Below are 13,259 nucleotides of genomic sequence, written 5' to 3' on the forward strand. Positions count from 1 at the left end.
TTGAGCAGGTTTCAATACAAAAAAGTCACAATCACAGGACAGAAATGAATTCCTGAATATCTTTAGAATGATGCTGAGCTGTATCAGAACAAGTATAAGACACATAGACTAGTTTACACCCATGGATCACTATGAACCTACTGGACACTGAGGGATTACACAGATATAAGGACACATGGGAATAGAAAATAAAGTACAAACATTTAATGCGGAAAATCACAGTATAGTTGTTATTAGTAGTAGTATAGTTTGTTATTATCGTGGTGGTATCGGAATCGGTATCGAGTCTATTCCTTAGTATTGAAATCGAGTTTGAAATTTTAGTATCGTGGCAACACTCATTTAAATTTCTTACTATTAGGATGGTTGTGAACCAGAAGTGGGCTAGAGACTGGGCCGTGATCACATAATAAAGGTCCTAAATATACCAGAACAAAACTGGGCCGCTGATCACACAGCTGTTGCACTTATTTATGTCTATTACATTTGGAGTACAATTATGAGGAAGAGATCACCAAAAATCTGTCACAAATTCACATAGGTAAGTAGTGTCTCGCCCAAGGACTCTATCAAACTACCAGCCCTCAAGTTATACTGCCTTTGACATAACATTACTACACAGTTAAGATAGTTTCCTCATCACAAACAGACCTGGAGTTGTGTTTTGTTTCATTCATAGATATTTAACACACAAGCTCTGCATATTTAAGCTGAGTTCTTATTTCAAACAAAAAAAAAACAACACTCTGTGATGTCATGTGGTAATACAGGGAGTGCTCCACTATGTTTTTAAACTCCATACACCATCACTACAATTATTTGGATAGTTTCAGCACTAGAATTGCTCATTTCTACTGAGCAAAAGACAAAAGGCAGCTGTTGACTTGAAAACTACCACTTCATGACATCACAAGGTGGAACAGAGCGTTTTGAGCTTTGGAGATGTAGACAGACAAATAATAAAGTGTTACTCAAACATGTGTGAATGAAACAAAACACAACTCCGGGTATGCTTTTGAGGAGGTAACATCATTATAACATGACTTAAAGCTCATGAGAGTCCATGTTGTGTAATATCTCTGATGGTAGGTCCATTTTTGCACCATCTGATTCTAATGCATTTGCTGTCGTTTGCTTTTGACACAACTAAAAATGCATTTACTCTGATATTTAGCTCATCTGCGCTGGATTTGGCGACAAAAATGTAAAATTCTATCAAAAACGAATTGATCTATCTATGTATATTTTATTTAAGTGACGCTAGCTCTTTCTGCGCAGGAACTCACCTCGAATGCGCTCGTTTATCCGCTGCAGAGACGCATTTCTTAAAACATTTGGAGACAGGTTTCTTAATAGATGCTCTCGTCTGCATCCCTTTTCTCCTCCGGCATCTGCTGAAGGGGCGGTGTTAACGGACCGAAAGCACTTTTGGGAGTTTGAGTATTTCGTTTTCTTCGGTTCTGCTGGGATGCGTTTGATTTGTTACTCAGCGTACCGTTTCTCACAATCTCGCATACAATCTCTGTCTTCGGTGATTGAAATACTAAAGTAGGCGTACGCTGTAGTACAAATTCAACGCACACGACACTACGGACCAATCACAGCCAGCGGTGATGTAAACACGGAAGTGGAGCTCGTAATACGTGTGGAAGCTGTAAACAAAAGCGAAACCGGTGTTGTTATTGACATATACATTCGAATTACACGTTTTGATACGTTTTCTAAAAGTAGCCACATAAATTAAGATTTCGGAAGTTTTTACGTGTGTATTTTGAGTTTGTAAGAGGTGTTTTAAAGGAGGAAAATGGACGAAAGGCACAAAAAGATTCTCCAACGCAACAGGACTCACCTCGTGAAAGAACTGGACCCGTCGAGTTTGTACGATCTGCTTTTGGAGAAAGGGGTTTTTACACAAGACATGATCGACGAGATTAAGGTAGGACCACTCTGAAATGAACCAGTAATATAGCTGTTTATTGGGTTGTGATTCAAATACAGAAACAACAAGAACTTCAGATGGTATTGATAAAAAAATAAAATAAAAATCCGAAATGATCTTTAGTGTCGTCATATTGTCTTCACGTAAAGTCAGCCCAGAAGATTATTGATCATGTTAATAATGTTTAGACTAGAGACAAGAGGTGGCGGATATTTCTCTACTGATACTTTGCAGTGACATCACGATTTAGCTGTTCTACATGTATCTCTTTGGTGGAATGTTCAGCACTTACCATGGACACATTAGCAAACACTGTCAAAAAAGTTAGAAAACTGTGTGAAAACTCAAAAAACCATACAAAAAGTGACTTAAAGAGCACATTTTCAGGAGCCTGTGATCAATCTGAGCGTTCATGGTCCTGGGTATGAGTTAGATTTTACACAAAAAACTGAGCGTGACTAACTGAAAAACTGTTGGCTAATGCTAGCTAGCTTGTAAATGTAATGTTATATGAGAGGGACTTTTTAAACATCACAAATCAAATCAAATGTTGTAGCTCCAGCTATGTCATTTCTTTATGGTCAGATAAAGCCCAGATTAAAGTCTAACAGAGCTTCTTACAGAGCAGTGCTTTGAATTAGCTTCACACAACCAGGGAATATTGATGACATCATCTGCAAAGTATCAATAGTAGTTTTGGGGAAAACTTAAAATGTAATGACCTAAAAACCCCCACAAATGTGTAAATATTCATTGCTCATGCCAACTAGAGACCCAGTCCATGTATCAAAATGAGGTCACGCTCCTTAACCACTCTTTTACTATTTGTGTCATTTGGGAACATATGGTCGCACCTCATGAACAACAAAATGACTAATATAGTGTTAGTCTGTCAAATCCACAGAGGCTTCTTTCTTTTTTATCTTTAGTTATACAGGGGAACCCAATGAGCAGAAAAACAAACAAAACAAACAAGTCCATTTAAAACATAAAAAAAAAAAAAAAAAAAACATTGTAAAACGTTCATTACAAACCCCATGATTACTAATAAACGGAGGTGACTGGGGGAGTGGACAAAAATGTATTTAAGTAAAAATAGTGTTACTTCAAAATAACTCTACTCAAGGATAAGTACAAAGTCTGAATTGAAAGTACTCAAGTAAGATTAAAAATTTAAATTTTGGAAAAATTCAGCCATAAGTCATTTTAAGAGTAAGTGACTGGACATAACATCTGATTCATATTTTCAGTTTCAAAAATGAGCCAAACTAAATCATATCTGAAGGAGCTACAAGAAACACAAATATTCTAATCACTTCATATTGCTGACATAAAAGAGCAGTGATGGAATGTAATGAAGTACAAGCAATAAAATACTGTGCTTAAGTACAAATTTTAGGTATATGTACTTTACTTAAGTACATTTTACAGTGAATAGTTTTTACTTTTATTTCACTACATTTGAAAGTAGGTATCTGTACTTTCTACCCCACTGCATTTTTTAAACTGGACTGAAAAGGCCACCATAGTTTCTTAAATGAATGGGAAACACTGACTCACGTAGAGGCAAAAAAATTACGACTGTTTCTACTAACTTGCCCTCTTGTGGTGGTTGCAGAGTGCGGGCACCAGGCGGGACCAGGCACGTCAGCTCGCCCGGGACATCGAGACTCGCGGGAGCAGAGCTTTTTCACTGTTTGTGGAGAGTCTGGAGGAGACAGGGCAGATGCAACTGGTTCAAGCCCTGAAGGAAGGCTCTCCTCTGGGCACGCTGCAGCCATCAGCCCCCCCTGTGCATCGGCCCACCCCTCAGCCTCTGCCTATAGGTGAGGGAGGTTAGAACGCCCTCTTCATTTGACCCCATATGAAGGCAGTAGACTTGCCTGCTTTGAAATGTGGTTGTTAATGTTTTTCCTGGAATGTTCCACTGTATGGCATTAAACATGTCTATCTTGCATTTGCATATGTGTTCTTAATGTGAGCGCCCTTGCCTCTACACAGATGTGACCTTTAACTCTAATCAGGCGGCGTAAGCTGCTTGTCTCCACTGACATAGATAAGTTTAATGGCATACTGCGGAACACACCTTGTAATTCAATTAGATACATAAATCTTGATGTGAAAAACTGTTTGATATTTCATTTAAACAATACAAATTATTTTGCTTTGAATGAAAAAAAAAAAACATCTGAAGTTATCGGAAAGCAGAAACCATTTATATGATCTCAGCACACCGTAGAATCCCTTTAGTTTAACCTGAGCTGGAGGTCAGAGGTCAGAATCCTCAGGTGGAGTTTTCTGTGTAACTGTCAGACCGCAGATGTGTTGACCTAATATCTCTGTAATTACTGGTCCTATCCACATGAAACAGAGACTGGCACAACATCAGTTTCTGTCAGTATAAATGAACAAAACTCAAATTATTTTTTCACAACAGCTTCAGTAAGTGGTGCCATTATTCAACCCCAAAGACGTGACTGTCGTCAGCTGAAAGAACTTTAAGCCATAAGCCTTAAAATGACAACTTTGTTGAGCCCATCCCAAACAAATCATGATAAGATCCAACATGTGTGGATCATAAGTTTGAAGATTTCTTTCAAAACCAGTGAATCTCTCATAGATTTATATAGAGTTATACAGGCCCTGCCTCCATCATCATTCTAGCTTTTATTTAAAAATATACTTGCAGTATTGTGTGTGAGCTACAAATATTGGCACAGCCTCAAATTGATTTTATTGTTGTTTTATTGGGAAATTTTGATAGGAAAATAGCAACAATTATGAAAATACCAGTGTCTGCCATCTTATTTAAAGATGGGGTATTATGCAAATTCCCCATTACATAAGCATAAGCTTTTCAGCTTTTTGGGGTTCCATGTTTTTCACAGGGTCAACTGGGAATAGGTGAATGATATACACTTCCATATATAGCATGTAAACGCAGAATTGTAGATGAGTATGTTGATACATGTGTGTGTATGTTGCTACGCGTGTGTATGTATGTGCCTTACTAAACGTTGACCATTGTGAAAAATAAATTGAATTGAATTGAATCTTTCTGAGCTTTCTGCCATTTTATAACGCTGTTCCCTCATCAAAAACATGCCTGAAGAAGTTCTAGATGTCATCCATGCATGTTTGAGTAATCTTTGCCAGGCCCTGTTCGAACTCTTCTTATGTTTAGCTGTAAGATTCTGTACAAGGCTCCGCCCACTACCCCTATGTCACCCATGCTCCGCCCACTAGCCCTACATCACCCATGCTTCGCCCACAAGCCCGACGTCACCCATGCTCCCACTTGACAATTTTCCATAAATATACAAAAACATGATACAAAACTGCACACAGCAACTTGACAAACCTGATGTGATGTGCAGCAGTTTCATCAGGGGGATGCAGCTGGTTGAGTTGTGATAGTGCTCTGAAGGGGGAATGACTTAGGGCAGAGAGTAAAGAGAGATTCAGATATTCAAAAACAAAAGTACACATGTTTAAACGTTGCTTTTGGTGAAAATAGCATTTTCAAAATAAAAGGTAACATGGTGATCTAAATATGTTATGTGTTACAGTTAATACCCCACTGAAGTAAAATATCCCCTCTTTAAATAGTAGTTATCTATCTTGATGCATAATTTATTCTTCTGCTGTGCTTGTACTTTGTGGTGCAACATAGGAATTTCCCCATCTTAAGAACAGAGTTTGTGTTATATTGTGTTATTTATGAATCCACATGTTGTTTTACAGTGCCTCCAATGGATGATAAAAAGATCATAATTGCTCCCATAACTCCGATACAGAAACCCAGCACCACTCCAACCCCATGTGAGCTTTTGTCTCTTTACATTAGTCTGATATTTTCAGTTATATTCATTCATAATTTTAATTTAACCATTTGATTACAAACGTTACAGTTAAATAATGTTTTTACTGACTTTGACACAGCTCCTGAAGGAGACGTCCTGAGGCCAAAAGCACAAAGAACACGCAGAGACAGTATTCAGGTAAGAGCCTTTATAATAATGAGGAGGGACCATAGACTGTATATATAAATGGATGTAGCTAACCTGCTAGCCGCCGCGTTCCAAATAAGAAGTGATTGTGGGTGTGCTTCTGGCTCCATCGCCTCTGGCTCCAATTCACTTTACCTTGAAAAACTGTGGCCCCTCTCTCTGTAACTACTGCTGTCAGACTCGTCATTTTGGTCTTCAAATGTTTGCATTAACCCGCTCTACATGATCATGGTGTTTTTATTTTGCTATTGTGTCAGAAAGTCAACATATGAACATTAATAACAGACCAATCAGGCTTCTTTCCCCGAGGTCACTCCCGCTAGCGTTAGCAACAGGTTTGATAAACAGTGTTGCTAAGCGCCTAAACCAGCAGGAAGGGACGTTACCTTCAACAGCCTGGCTCTGGATTGGCTCTTTGGTTGCTATGATACTTATAGTCGGAATTCCAAATATGGATCTCGGCTCCAGATTCATCATTTGCCAATTTCAAAGCTGAAATCCAGTTGGTTTAAACCTAAAATGTCTCTCGTTGATCTGAGTGGTCACTACCTAAACCCCAGCACCTGTAGTCAATCATGAATCAGGGCTAGTGCGGCCTCTGCAGTGAGTGAATTCAGGACGTTCTTTCACATGAGGCCTGTCCATAAACTGAGAATGAGACACCTGTATGTGTCTCTATCTGCAGATTAAGGCTCTGGACACGGGGTCAGTTGTGACTGTAGTACCTTTTTAAAAACTGAGAGTGCAAGATACAAACAGTTCCTTTAATTTTTGCAAGTAGAATAAGACGTTTTTTTTTTTTAATCTTATTCCAACCAATAAATATATTTTTTGTGTTTGTTTGTGTGACAGAATTACAAAATGGACGCCACTCCCTGCGGTCACTGCCTGATCATAAACAACATGGAGTTTGAGCCCAAAAGTGAACTGAGTAACCGCATCGGGTCAAACATCGACTGTGACAAACTCCAGAGACGATTCACAAACCTCAACTTCATCGTAGAAGTCAAGACCAATCTCAAACAGAAGGTGAGCCAGCATCCATATTAGAATGTCGAATTAAAGGGGCTCTATGGGACTTTTATGGTGGAGGGCAGGGCCGGATCTAGGCATTTGGTGTTTTTTTGTTTTTGTTTTTTTAAATTTATCTAAAACAACTTGGTACAAGAAATGAGTCCACTGACTTCCGCATTAGAAAACAATGCTTTACAGAATAAGAAAGACATCAAAAAGAGACAATAATAGAAAAGAGGCAGCATAAAAACCTTTCAGTCATATGCACAGCTAAATAGAACTGTTGGAGTCTGGAACATTGTCAAAGTAAAGGCCTGGCTCACATCTTCAGGAACACTTATACAGGTTTAAGCTGCAGAAAACTGAAATGCTGTTTCCCCATGTTTAGTCCTGGTTTATTGGTGTTTCAGTCACGGTTCAGTCCTTGTTTCGTCCTGGTTTACTCCTGACTCTGGGCATCAGCAGGAGGCCGGTCCCTGAAGTCCTCAGTGTGAGATGGTTCATATGGCTCTAACATGTGGGAGATATACTTTGGTGCTGGGCCATGAAGAGACTTGTTCACAAGCTGCTTTAAAGTCTCTGAGCCACAGGAGCCAGTGAAGCCAGAGTAGCAGACTTTTTTCATTTGTACCAAAATGACTTTGCAATTCTGCTGAATCCTACAAGTATCAGAAAATGGAGAATGGAGTAAGTACGTCCACAGTACCAGTGGAGGTGAAAATTAGGTATATCAGGAAAATGCCGATTAAAGATTACATGCATGTATCACTTCGGGTGAGTAAATGTTGATGGGAACTATAACATGGTTAAAAGCTCTTAAAAGTCAAGTTTGCAGATTAGGTCTGATTTAAAACAATTTTCTCAATATTCCGATTTATTTCATTGTGATATCTGGTGTAGTCACTTTAGTTTGTTTTGTAGCAAATCCGCCTGGCGCTGTCCGCCCTCTCAAAGAAGGACCACTCTGCCTTCGACTGCTGTGTGGTCATCATGCTCTCTCATGGGACTGAGGTACAGACTTTACTGTCTCTGTGTGTGTGCTGTGCAAATGAATTTGAAATTACTTGAAATCAGAAAATGTATCTTAATGTTGAGTACTTACCGGCATAAGCAACAAGTTTGATTGACAGCATTGCTAAGCACGTGCTCACTGGTAAACCAGTGGTGCAAGCTGGAAGGGGGGGTTATCTTCAACAGCCTCACTCTGGATTGGCTCTTTGGTTGCTATGATACTCGCGGTCAGAATTCCAAATTTGGAACTCCGCTCCAAATTCACCCCTATAGCTGCTCTAGCCTCGATGAGCTTCATTTGACTGGAGCCGAACACTGTGGATGACGTCACACTCACTTAGTCCAGTTCTTTATACAGTCTATGATGCAAACACTGGGGGCAAGGACGGTTAAGTGTCTTGCCCAAGGACACAACAACAGCATTCATCTGTGGGAGCTAGAAACGCGCCGCCAACCTGTGGGTCGGTGGATCTGACCTCTCAACCAGTGATCTTTATGTCGAGAGCGAAATTCGAACTGCCAGCCTTCAGATCAGTGGGCAAATACTCTACCAACTGAGCCACTGTGAAACTGTCTATTATTCTATAAATTGTATGTAACATTGTCATAAAGATCATTGTCAAAAAGATATGCTTTGTAATGATTCTGGTGGAGGGTCTGCCGCCTACTTCTCCATCGACATCTCCATGGAGATGTTGTTGCATTGCTTGGAATGTTCCACAGTATGGCATTAGTCTTATTTATCCCCATTGGGTCAAGCAGATGATACCACCACGTTAACTTACAGGTTACAGGGCACAGAAAGATTGAATGCTTGCCCAGGTTTTTTTTCAGCAATAAAAACACCTCCACTGTAAATGCAAGGTGGATATGTTTACTGCCATACTGTGGGACAGTTCAGGCAAAGCATTAACATCTCCATGGAGACAAGCAAGTGACGGACCTCCAACCTGAAAAGTTAGTGCAGTTTTATGGTAATAGTAAATGTTCTGATTCAACTCTCTGGTCAATATGACATTTCTATAACATAAAAACTTTCTGAGACATTGTTGTTGTGTTCAGGTGAGCCATAACCGGTTTCCTGGGGCGGTTTACGGCGTGGACGGGCTCTATGTCCCAGTGCAACACATCACAAACTTCCTCAACGGTCAGCACTGCCCCTCCCTCCAGGGCAAACCCAAACTCTTCTTCATCCAGGCGTGTGGAGGAGGTACAAAACCAAATACACCCTGTATGCTCCCAGAGTTACACCAGATCTAAACCAGGTCTATAACAGGACTATTCCAGGTCTAATCTAGGACTAAACCAGGTTATAACTGGACTATTCCAGGTCTAATCTAGGATTAAACCAGGTCTATAACAGGACTATTCCAGGTCTAATCTAAGACTAAACCAGGTCTATAACAGGACTATTCCAGGTCTAATCTAGGACTAAACCAGGTCTATAACAGGACTATTCCAGGTCTAATCTAGGACTAAACCAGGTCTATAACAGGACTATTCCAGGTCTAATCTAGGACTAAACCAGGTTTATAACTGGACTATTCCAGGTCTAATCTAGGACTAAACCAGGTCTATAACGGGACTATTCCAGGTCTAATCTAGGACTAAACCAGGTCTATAACAGGACTATTCCAGGTCTAATCTAGGATTAAACCAGGTCTATAACAGGACTATTCCAGGTCTAATCTAAGACTAAACCAGGTCTATAACAGGACTATTCCAGGTCTAATCTAAGACTAAACCAGGTCTTAAAGTCGACTACATAATTTTCCCTGTAGTTCTAAACAAGGAATGAATAAATAATAAAAAATAAGGCAAAAACTATAAACTACTAAATGAAAACAAACTGAAGAGCTGTTTTATTGCAACTGAAGGAGCTCGCCGACCTGAGAAACTCTGATCTAGTGCTCAGATCAAACGCACCCTGAATGCTCCAAAGAAACATTAAATACAGGACTTTATTCACCTGTGTTATTGTTATGTTTCAGGTGAGAAGGACACAGGCTTCGAGGTGTCCCCTGAGGATGAGACAGCGCCCCCATGTGGCGGAGGTGAGGATGATCAGACTGACGCTATTCCTACATCGTCCAGCAGTGACTCTCTGAGTGTGTCCGACGAACCCGACGCTAGAGCCTCCCTGCCCACGCCCAGCGACATTCTCGTCTCTTACTCCACCTTTCCCGGTACAGCTTTATTTCATTACCACTGAAATAACTAAATAACTTGTTTCTTCTTACTAAAATTTCAAAACCCTCTTTCTTTACACAATAGAATGTGATTTTCAACATTAAATGTTCGTACTTTGTTTTCTATTCCCATGTGGCCTTGTGTAATCCTCAGTGTCCAGTAGGTTCATAGTGGTCCATGGGTGTACACTAGTCTATGTGTCTTATACTTGTGAAAGATACAGCTCAAGATCATTCTAAAGATATCCAGGAAAGGTTCATGTGAATGTGACCTTTTTTGACTATTGATACCTGCACAAATGAGGATCTAGTTTCGATACTAGTTTTAGTATCAATTAGTGTCTGATTTTCAATATTTTTGACAACCCTAGTTCTTCATGTTTTAGTCATTATTTTAAACATGAAAATAAGATATTATTAGATTATAAACGTGAGAATTAACCCAAAATCTAGTGCAGGCACCACAGAAATTTCATCACATCCTCCTTAGTGTCCTGTGTGTCAGATGCCTCCCATCCTCCTATATCCCTGGTAAACATGAACCCCCGTTCGTGCTGTTGCCTAGGCTACGTAGGGTACATTTCAAATCCACTAACCACTCCTTTCAAGATAGTGATGTACAGATCTTAGCCAGAGAAAAGAAATGTTTTGAAAGAGGAATTAAAGAAGCAATTTTTGTTAGGAAAGACAATCCTTCCTTGAACCGGAATGGGGGCTTTAGACATCATGATCAGAAGTGAAGAAGCGGCTTGGATGAGCAGCCAAACATCTTCACTCTTCACAGATTTAACTTTTGCTTTTACTAGGTTATGTAATCATTGACCCCCTCCCTGCTGTGGCCTAGGTTACGTGTCGTGGAGGGATACTCAGGCTGGCTCCTGGTATGTGGAGACTCTGGACCGAGTGTTTGCAGAAAGCGCTGTCACAGATGACCTGGTCACTATGCTCATGATGGTAAGTGTTTAGTCTTTAAAAGAGCCTGTTATGGCGCCACACATGTCTGACACGTGACACATGTCTGATTTGTGCTCAAACGTGTGTTATAATGTTAAAGATGGACTGTGTAACTGTTCTGGGGGATGGTCCATCAGCTGTTATTGTCTTATCTGGAATCTGCCTGGTCACAGTAGTACCAACCACCCAATCAGTATCACTGTATTTGTCCCTGAGGGCCAATTTAAGCAAAATGGATTCTCGTGATATTTGCATCTTGAGAGACTCCTGCTGTAAATTTCAACTTGGCCCAGCAACTAGCGGACCAATTACAGAGCAGCATTGCGATTTGGGCGGAATCAATGGTGAACCAAGTGAACCAAAACAAACATGGGGACACAAACAGATGAACTTCAGCCTATTTTTGCAAAAATACAGAAAACACAGAACACACAGCCCCTAGTCTGTGAAACATGTGCAGATGGATGAACTTCATGAAATATATTTGTGCTGTTCTTTCTTTCAAAAGTTTGATTTTTCAGCTTGTTCTGCTGTTGTGACGCTTTGACCAATAAAATTCAAATATTCACCATGATGTTCTGCGTTTTCCCGATCACTTTCAGAGTGACACACTTCAGGCCTGAGTCAGGTTCACTTAAGCTCATTGAGAAGCTAAATACAATAACAGTGCAGTCTCAGTGCACATCAACAGGTAGAGTCCATCAAGTCCAGTGTCAGGGCAGTTTGAGGAGAGTATCAGCCATCAGGACCCTCCCTCCTCTGTGTCCTTACTCATGGATCTATTAAAATAACTGGATAAGATATTGCTACCTTGCCTGGCATATCTTGAGTTGGACTAGTAGCCACTCATAGGTACTGCAGCCAAAAAAAATCCTCTCCAGTCCAGACAGCATTTTTCCCATAGACCATAATGTAATCTCAAACTGCAGGTAATCTCAAACGGCCAACAAGGACCTGACAGGGACTGATAGGGACCACATTTTTTGTCAATTTTGACCTATTTTCAAATCATTAAATGTTTTTTTGAGCTGTAAAGTGTAATTGAATAAATGCAAGATAAAGTTTGATTCCAGGCAAAGAAACAACTATATCTCCATGGAGACAAACAGGTGATGGACCCACCACAAAAAAAGTTCCACAGTGCAGCTTTACTTTTTGAATGTTTTTTCCTTTTGACTGATGGATTGAAGTCCACGTTGTTTGTTGCAGGTGAATAATGAGGTGTCTCAGAACTCAGCCAAAGGTCTGTACAAACAGATGCCTGGCTCCTTCAACTTCCTCCGGAAACTGCTCTACTTCAACCACGAGCTCAAAAGCATCAAAATTAACAACATTCCTATAGCAATTAACAATTCAAAACGGAATATGATAGCATTTGAACAGTCAATCGTCCTCAAAATTCCCATGAATTCATAACTAAGATGAATACTATTTTGAGTACTCAATGAATGAATGAATGAATTCCCCCTGGATATTACTTCCAGTTCAGATTATAATCTCATTTTGTAGGGAGGAGCGATTAGAGAGACTAAGGCTTTGTCCAAATGCCCACACTATTTCCTTCAGGGGGCACTTTTTTAGGGTTATGGGCATTTTAGTGGTGTCCGAATGTCCAGTTGGTAAAAATGTAATGGTAATCAAACTGCCACAAAGTAAAAAAAATAATAATAATAAAAATGTATATATATATATATATATATATATATATATATATATATATATATATATATATATATATATATATATATATATATATATATATATATATATATATATATATATAAATTTCTACTTACTTTAAAATGACGAATTTACATTTGTGATATGTGACAATCATGTTTTGTTTGTGTAACTTTGTAGTATTTTTTGGCTAAATTTTGGCTTTTAAACATTTTGAAAACTACTGAAATTTTACTAGTGTCATTTTTATGTAATTGTAAAATGTGTAACATGTTTAAAGTTTAAAGTGGAACTGAATAATAAATCCACTTTTTTTCACTACAAATCTCTGTATTTTGGTGTTTTAATAGAGTTATCTAATTTCTTAGTCATTTTTTGTCAACTTTAGTGCAAACAAAACTGGGTAAATTTGTAGCTTTCTGGCAGCAGGGACTGGATACCTGGATGAAGGCCCCCCCCCCC

The 13,259-nt window shown here is 39.4% G+C and overlaps 1 protein-coding gene across 1 annotated transcript; it reads left to right on the top strand.

Moving 5' to 3' along the window:
* Positions 1 to 1,639: 1,639 nt before the first annotated feature.
* Positions 1,640 to 12,682, top strand: LOC117373974 (caspase-9-like). The gene is made up of 10 exons (XM_033970105.2): positions 1,640 to 1,936; positions 3,558 to 3,765; positions 5,684 to 5,761; positions 5,882 to 5,940; positions 6,802 to 6,978; positions 7,885 to 7,974; positions 9,037 to 9,184; positions 9,966 to 10,160; positions 11,008 to 11,117; positions 12,327 to 12,682. Exons 1-10 carry the CDS (start codon positions 1,805 to 1,807, stop codon positions 12,531 to 12,533), a joined length of 1,404 nt encoding a protein of 467 aa, XP_033825996.1. The 5' UTR covers positions 1,640 to 1,804; the 3' UTR covers positions 12,534 to 12,682.
* The last annotated feature ends 577 nt before the right edge of the window (positions 12,683 to 13,259 follow it).

Source organism: Periophthalmus magnuspinnatus, chromosome 7 (genome assembly GCF_009829125.3).
Source record: "Periophthalmus magnuspinnatus isolate fPerMag1 chromosome 7, fPerMag1.2.pri, whole genome shotgun sequence".
In the NCBI taxonomy this organism is placed as follows: domain Eukaryota; kingdom Metazoa; phylum Chordata; class Actinopteri; order Gobiiformes; family Gobiidae; genus Periophthalmus; species Periophthalmus magnuspinnatus.